The sequence below is a fragment of the Solanum stenotomum genome, chromosome 9, assembly GCF_019186545.1.
Source record: "Solanum stenotomum isolate F172 chromosome 9, ASM1918654v1, whole genome shotgun sequence".
Taxonomy (NCBI): Eukaryota; Viridiplantae; Streptophyta; class Magnoliopsida; order Solanales; family Solanaceae; genus Solanum; species Solanum stenotomum.
The window spans coordinates 55,153,511-55,160,839 of record NC_064290.1 but is presented as its reverse complement, the minus strand read 5'-3'; the positions used below and the strand labels follow the sequence as shown (position 1 = coordinate 55,160,839).

Below are 7,329 nucleotides of genomic sequence, written 5' to 3'. Positions count from 1 at the left end.
GAGGGACTGATATATTTTTTGTAAATTCCATAAAAAGTAATATAAACCATAATAATTTACAACTTAAAATATTTAAAAATTAGATTAAAATTTGATTGTGAAGCCATTTCGATTGACTGAGAAAAATAATTTTTAAGTAAAAGAAATGAAAAAAAGTAGGAGGAGTCCTACTTTTGGTTTTTAACTTTTTCTTAAAGTTATTTTAAGTTATTTTTAACTTTGTCAAACACTCTTAAAAGTTAAAAATGACTTAAAAATAAATTTGACTAACTTTGAGTCAATCTAAACAAGCTCCTAAATCTATCCTTGCCATATAAATAATGACAGATGAAGTGACATATATTAGACCAGTACTTGTACGGGTTCTTGTAACTAGTAGGAGGTATAAATGTAATTTTTCATAGTATAGGAGTGCAAATGTCTGATTTTAAGTATACAAAAACGTATCTGACATTTAGTCATAATACAAGATTATTTAAGTGGTTTTGCGAAAAACCTTTACTATATTAAGATTGATTTAGTTTCAAATTATCTCATGTCCAACTCATAAAATTCTGGATACTTGGTCTCATTTTCACAGCTAGCCATACTTGGTCAAGGTTGATATTGACAGATGGAAGACCAGAGAAAAGTATAGTTTGAATTTTTTGTTTTTTAAGACGAGAGCTGTAATTAGAAGTATACTATGGTTTTCTTTAACTACCACTCATTCTACCAAGAAATTGTGCAGCCATAGAAATGAAGAAGAGCTATTCAATTCTGATACTTGTTGTGCAATGTTACTGCTTTAGCCTCAACACCAATCTTTCTGTCGGAGGTGACACCATTTCTGTGAATGAATCTGTTTCTACAGGCCAAACAATTATCTCTTCAGGTGGGAGCTTTGAGCTTGGTTTCTTCATACCAGGCGACTCTCGCTACTACTACCTAGGCATATGGTACAAGAGATTAATCCCGCAAACAGTAGTTTGGGTAGCAAATAGGGATAAACCACTTGATGCTGCTGCTGATGCTAACTTGATAATTAGTCAAGGTAACCTGGTGCTTCTTGATGGACTTGGAAACTCAATTTGGTCTGCACTTGCTGGAAACATCAATCAAAATATTTCAGTTACTGCAGTTCTTCATGATGATGGAAATTTGATTTTGAGTGATATGTCAAAGGCATCAACACCTTTACTACTTTGGCAAAGTTTTGACTACCCAACACACACATTTTTGCCTGGTGCCAAGCTTGCATATGACAAACGTACTCAACGAAAACAGGTTCTGATTTCATGGAAGAATTCGAGTGATCCAGCACCAGGATTGTATTCACTGGAAATAGACCCAAAGCATGCCCAGTTTGTTATAAAATGGAATAGGACTACAGAGTATTGGGCAAGTGGTTCATGGGATGGCCAAAGATTCGGCTTAGTACCTGAGATGAGTTTAAACTACATATATAATTACAGCTATATTGACAATGAGAATGAGTCATATTTTACATATTCCCTTTACAATAGTACAATCACATCAAGATTGATCATGGATATCTCTGGACAAATTCAGCAACTAACATGGTTGGGTCATAACAGTGTTTGGAATCTATTCTGGACTCAACCAAGAAAATCTTGTGAGGTTTATGCTATATGTGGGGCATTTGGAGTTTGTGATGAAGCTAATGCAACCTGCAATTGTTTGAGTGGTTTCAAGCCAAGATCAGATAGACAATGGAATTCTAATGATTATTCTGGTGGCTGTGTAAGAGACCAAAAGGTGCAGTGTAATGCAATTACTGAAGACACAGATAATTCATGGATAACTTCAATTATGAGAGTACCTGCTTCCCAAGATACTAATATCACAGCTGGGAAAGCCTCACAGTGTAGATCTGCATGTTTCTACACTTGCTCTTGCACTGCTTATACTTATGATGGTTCTGGTAACTGTTCCATGTGGGCAGGGGATCTGTACAATCTGCAACAACTCAGCAAAAATGAAATAGAAAGGACTATATTTGTCAAACGTGGCTCACCTGAAGGTTAGAAAAGCATATTAACATAGCTTGATTCTTTATTTCATATTGGTACTTACTATGTTATGGATAGAATTCCTTATTAACATTAGCACTTAACAACAATAATTCTCCTTTTCCTTTTTCCTGTGTTGAGGAGTTGGTTGAGCAAAGTAAAACTTAAGCTAGAAAGAATTCTTAAAAAGTATAAATGATAGGTTGTAAGGTCAAATGAATATTTGCATCAAAGTCCTTCAAGATAGATGTTAATTTATCTGACATGGTTTTGGTTTTCTACTTTCAGATCAAACTAAAGCTAGGAAATCGATGAAACTAAAAGCAATCTTTTCATCCATAACAGCTTTGATGTTTCTACTCATAGGCAGCTTTAGCTACATTTACTATAGAAGAAGAATGGCAAAAAAATCAGGTATTTGATGAATGAATATTTTCTTTTATACCATTTTGGACTTAATTTCAAAGGTCATTCACAATCAGATAGAAGTAAAGGTACTCAAGGGGCACATATATCTCACTGGCACAAAGCTGAAGGAGAAGCAAAAGTATTGATGAATGAAAACAGTGATGAAGCTATTGATGTTCCATACTTTCACTTGGAGACTATTTTGGAAGCTACAGACAACTTCTCAAATGCGAATAAGCTCGGACAAGGAGGATTCGGTCCTGTTTACAAGGTTAAAACTTCATTCCTACGTCTATGTGGACTGGCATGGCCATATTGACCTATAGTAATGCGATGATTTTTTTTTGCAGGGTATCTTTCCGGGCGAAAAAGAAATTGCAGTAAAAACGTTATCTAGTCAATCAGGACAAGGTATAGATGAATTTAAGAATGAAGTGACTCTAATTGCAAAGCTTCAACATCGAAATCTGGTGAGGCTATTGGGTTATTGCATCAATGCAACGGAACAAATATTACTTTATGAATATATGCCGAATAAAAGTTTAGATACATTCATATTTGGTGAGTTATCCTTGTTAAGTTCTTTATTCTCAAAGTCATACATTTCTTATAATGATCTAATTTTATTGACGTACCAAACTTTGTCATGGTAACGATGCAAGATGGAACACTTTGTCAATTATTGGATTGGAAGAAACGTTATGACATCATATTGGGCATTGCACGGGGTCTATCTTATCTTCACCATGATTCACGACTAAGGATCATTCATAGAGATTTAAAAACCAGTAACATTTTATTAGATGAGGAGATGAACCCGAAAATTTCAGATTTTGGCTTGGCAAGGATTGTTGAAGGAAAAGTAACAGAAGCAAATACAAAGAAAATAGTGGGGACCTAGTAAGTATAATATTCCTTCCTGTCATTAATTTCTTACAAAAGGAGCTTGGGAGAAAATCTTATACATAATGTTTTGTTGACCTGGTGAAATCTAGTGGCTATATGTCTCCTGAATATGCACTGGATGGATTGTTTTCCATTAAATCAGATGTATTCAGTTTCGGAGTAGTCGTACTTGAGATAATCAGTGGAAGAAGGAATACAGGATTTTATCAGTCAGAAGAAGCCTTAAACTTGTTGGGCTATGTAAGTGAAGCAACTTCCCATGACATAATTATTATATCTTCTTCTTAGTTTTGTTTCTCTGACAGAAAAATTATCACAGGCATGGAAATTGTGGACAGAAAAAATTGAGATACAATTAATAGAGAAGTCACTACTTGAATCATGCAACAAAAGTGCAGCATTAAAGTGCATAAATATTGCGCTCCTGTGTGTACAAGAAGATCCAAATCATCGTCCTAATATGTCAGATGTCATTTTAATGCTGGGAGGGGAAGGTACTAACCTTCCAACACCTAATAGACCAGCTTTTGTAATAAGGACGCATGCTTCTAGTACATCTTCTTCTTCCTCCGATAAGAAATACATTGTATCCAACAATCAGGTGACGATTACAGTTGAAGAAGGACGTTAGCAGGAATAGTGAAGGCATTTAATTCGTATGGAAAGGGCTAGGGGTGGCACTAGCTAGGACTTAAAGATGAGCCATATTATATTTTTTTATCCTTGTTAACCTCTACTTTGGTCCTAAAAGAGTCCAGGGATAATTGTGTGTCGGTACTTGGCCAAATGTCGTCTTCTCTATAATAGTTAGGACAAAAGGTGGAAATGTTGGGAAAACTTTCAAGTGTTTGTACTCAAAACATATACAATTTTGCTTTAGAATGTAGTAGGTCTTAGCAATCAAGTACAAGAGTAATTTGATTATTCCTGATGCCTTCAAATGTATAAGCAATGTAATTTTTCTTTCTTATTCAATATCTTATTGGCCCAACCACCTCCCCCAAAAGAGAGAAAAGTTTGTCCAGAGAATGCATGAAAACAGCATTGAGGAAAGAAACAAAGAAAGAACAAAACTGCAAAACAAATGTCTGAAGTATCGATCAACAGAATGTGCAACAAAAAAGGTAGACACGATTGATTCACTAGTGCAAATCTTTTTAACAAACTGTATTTATTTAAAGCCACCTTGTTGAAACTTTATCACTAACTTAAGTCTCAAGTGCTTCTTTCCAATGTAACTAGGCAAATCCATGCATGCCTTTTCCGGGAACTTTCCAGATATGACACAACACTTAGCAAACAGAGACCTGATCCAACTTGGGTGGATATATATATATATATTAAGTTTCTTACTCATACCTGTTGTCTGTTTGTTGAGGACAGACAGCTTTCAAACTTCTGTACTTTAGATAAAGAGAGAAGCTGAAGTTTCTTTCCATTATACACAATGAAATTTAACCTAAAAGAAACTTTGGATTAGTTCATGAAAGAGGTTTTTCATTTAATTAAAGATCTAAGATATGAGCATAAAAGTTACCCCAAAAGCTAGTTCATTGGGGGAGGTTTGTCCAAGTTCATATAAAGAGACAAATCTCTCATCCCTGGCCAACATCGGTGAACAGCAAATTGAGATGGGCTTGGCTCTGATACTATATTAAATTAGGTCTTACGCCTGACTCATGCTCCAAAAGCTAGCTCATTAGGGAAAAATTTCCGAAGTCCATATAGTAGAGACCACCCGTCCATTCCCAACCAATGTGGACTTTTACCCGCTCTAACAGACACAACCAAGAGCACGACAAGACCGTGGACATTAAATAAGAGCACACAACCCTTACATTTACAAATATCTAGTTTTGCCTAATCTTCTTTTTTGTCTCTTGATTATCGTTAAAAACAGATAACTTATTTTTTACTTAGCTTGTGAATGCAATAACATAATGTTCACTAGGCTTTTACTCAAGCATTCAACCAGTAGCTCGGACTTTGGAGAATCATAACCAGTCCATCCAGTCCAGTCCTCGTTTCAATAAACTCAACACAACAATAACTACTCCGCCTCCTCAATCCCAAGCAAGTAGTGATTTGAATAGATTCTACAACAACAAGAGTGGAGCACTTACAGTTGAAGAAGCTCAGAGCAGACCGATCGGACCAATAACAAATGGAGATTCCTAACCTACCAAAACTTGCAATTGGATGCAATTGGAAATATATAGAATATGTTATACCAATCCTGGACTAATGGTTGCCTAAAAGGGATGAAATCAAGCTATTTGGTGATGGAAAGTATAATTTTTTGAATGGGCTGAAATGTCAAGGAATACAACACGAGGGATGTGCACCACTAGTGTATCAAATGGACCGGGTTAAACTCAATTTGGGTGTGTTAAGTTGGGCTGAGTTCATAAATAGAGAAAATTAGATAATTATAATTTTTATCGGTATACATAATCTCAATTATTTCAAATCTAAATCAGTATGAATCTGGTTTATAGTAATGTATGTGATACATAATTTATATATATGATACATAACTAATGAGTCGTTTGTTATATATTGGGGAAGGAGCAATATATTCATGAGTTCCGAAAAATTCGAGATTATTGTAATTTGAATTTTTTTTTAGATAAGATGTAACTAGCGCCCAAATTGTTGGAGTATACATAAGTTTTTTCCCTCAGTTTCTGCTCTCCTGCTTTAACTAAAGAACTACTTTTCACTTTATAAGAGTTCTATCGTAGAATGTGTTAGATTTCCAGTGTTAACAAGAAGAAATGGCGGGACGCTAAGTATTTTATACTAATAAATATGCAGGTTATCGTTTTGTTCAAAATTTATTTGGGTTGAAATGGTGTCACACCCCAAACTCAAGGGGCGCAATTGACTCCTAATGCCAAAACTCAGGCCCGAGCCGACCCCGCTGAACCATTTGCTACTAGCGCATGGCAGTCACATCCAATTAAGAAAATGAACAAGTATATCTCGGCTTAAAACTAAGCCCTCGGCCGGCAAGGCCCCTGTCAACAGATCTACAAAAGAAACAGCTACTCCCAAGAGTTCATATAAAGAAATTGTCAACTAGCACAGAAGTCCTGATTGGGCCGTCAAGGCCACAATGATCTCTATACCAAAACTGAAAGCATGTATATAACAAGACAACGCATCACACAACCAACAAGCTTCAGCAAACCAACAAACTAGGCCAACATGGCCATAACGTAATTATAAACCCCACACACTAGTCCGCAAGCCTTTAAGAGTATTAACGATTGGCGGGACAGGGCCCCAGCCTACCCATAAAAATATGTACAACAAAATCTAACAAACCTCCAAACACTGGCAGCTCTGGAGGAAAGGGGCTAGCCAACGGGATAGAAATCAATCATGCTGCTGAGGAGGTCTACTCAGTCGTCTGTCAGGACCTGCATGCATGAATGCAGCGCCCCCAGGCAATGGGGCGTCAGTACAAAATAATGTACAGAGTATGAAAGACAATAGACTATGATCAAGTATCTTAATATACTGGAATAATCCGATAAGTAAATCAAGGATAAGATAAGTGTACTGACTTGCTCATAAATCTAAATTTATCAAAAATAATAAAACAACCTAACAGAGCCCCCATAAGCTCGGTAAGTACAAACAGCACACAAGACCACCTACTCAGGCCCCCATAAGCCCGGAAGGTGCCAATCAGTCTATATACCCCTATCGATAGTCCCCTAGCCCTGTAGGCAATCACCTAGCCCTCTTAGGCATTAATATAACCCCATAGCAGCACATAGTTCTCTTAGGTATCAACATAGCTTATAGACAACTCATAACCCTCTTAGGCAACAACATAGCCATGTAAGAAGCCCATAGCCTTCTTAGGCGTCAATATAGCCCTGCTAGGCATCAATATAGCCCCGTAGGCAACATATAGCCCTTTTAGTTATCCATATGGCCCCGTAGGCAGAACATAGCCCTTCTAGGCATAAATCACATTCCTGCAGCTAAC

The 7,329-nt window shown here is 36.5% G+C and overlaps 1 protein-coding gene across 1 annotated transcript in view; it reads left to right on the top strand.

Annotated features, from left to right (window-relative positions):
- The first annotated feature begins 738 nt into the window (after nucleotides 1-738).
- Nucleotides 739-7,329, top strand: part of LOC125877673 (uncharacterized) — a 15,345-nt gene continuing 8,754 nt past the window's right edge. The window contains exons 1-7 of the mRNA XM_049558903.1: nucleotides 739-2,023; nucleotides 2,301-2,426; nucleotides 2,495-2,691; nucleotides 2,771-2,981; nucleotides 3,083-3,320; nucleotides 3,416-3,566; nucleotides 3,646-3,956. Of these exons, the coding sequence (XP_049414860.1) occupies nucleotides 739-2,023; nucleotides 2,301-2,426; nucleotides 2,495-2,691; nucleotides 2,771-2,981; nucleotides 3,083-3,320; nucleotides 3,416-3,566; nucleotides 3,646-3,956 (2,519 nt within the window). The remainder of the gene's footprint in view (nucleotides 2,024-2,300; nucleotides 2,427-2,494; nucleotides 2,692-2,770; nucleotides 2,982-3,082; nucleotides 3,321-3,415; nucleotides 3,567-3,645; nucleotides 3,957-7,329) is intronic.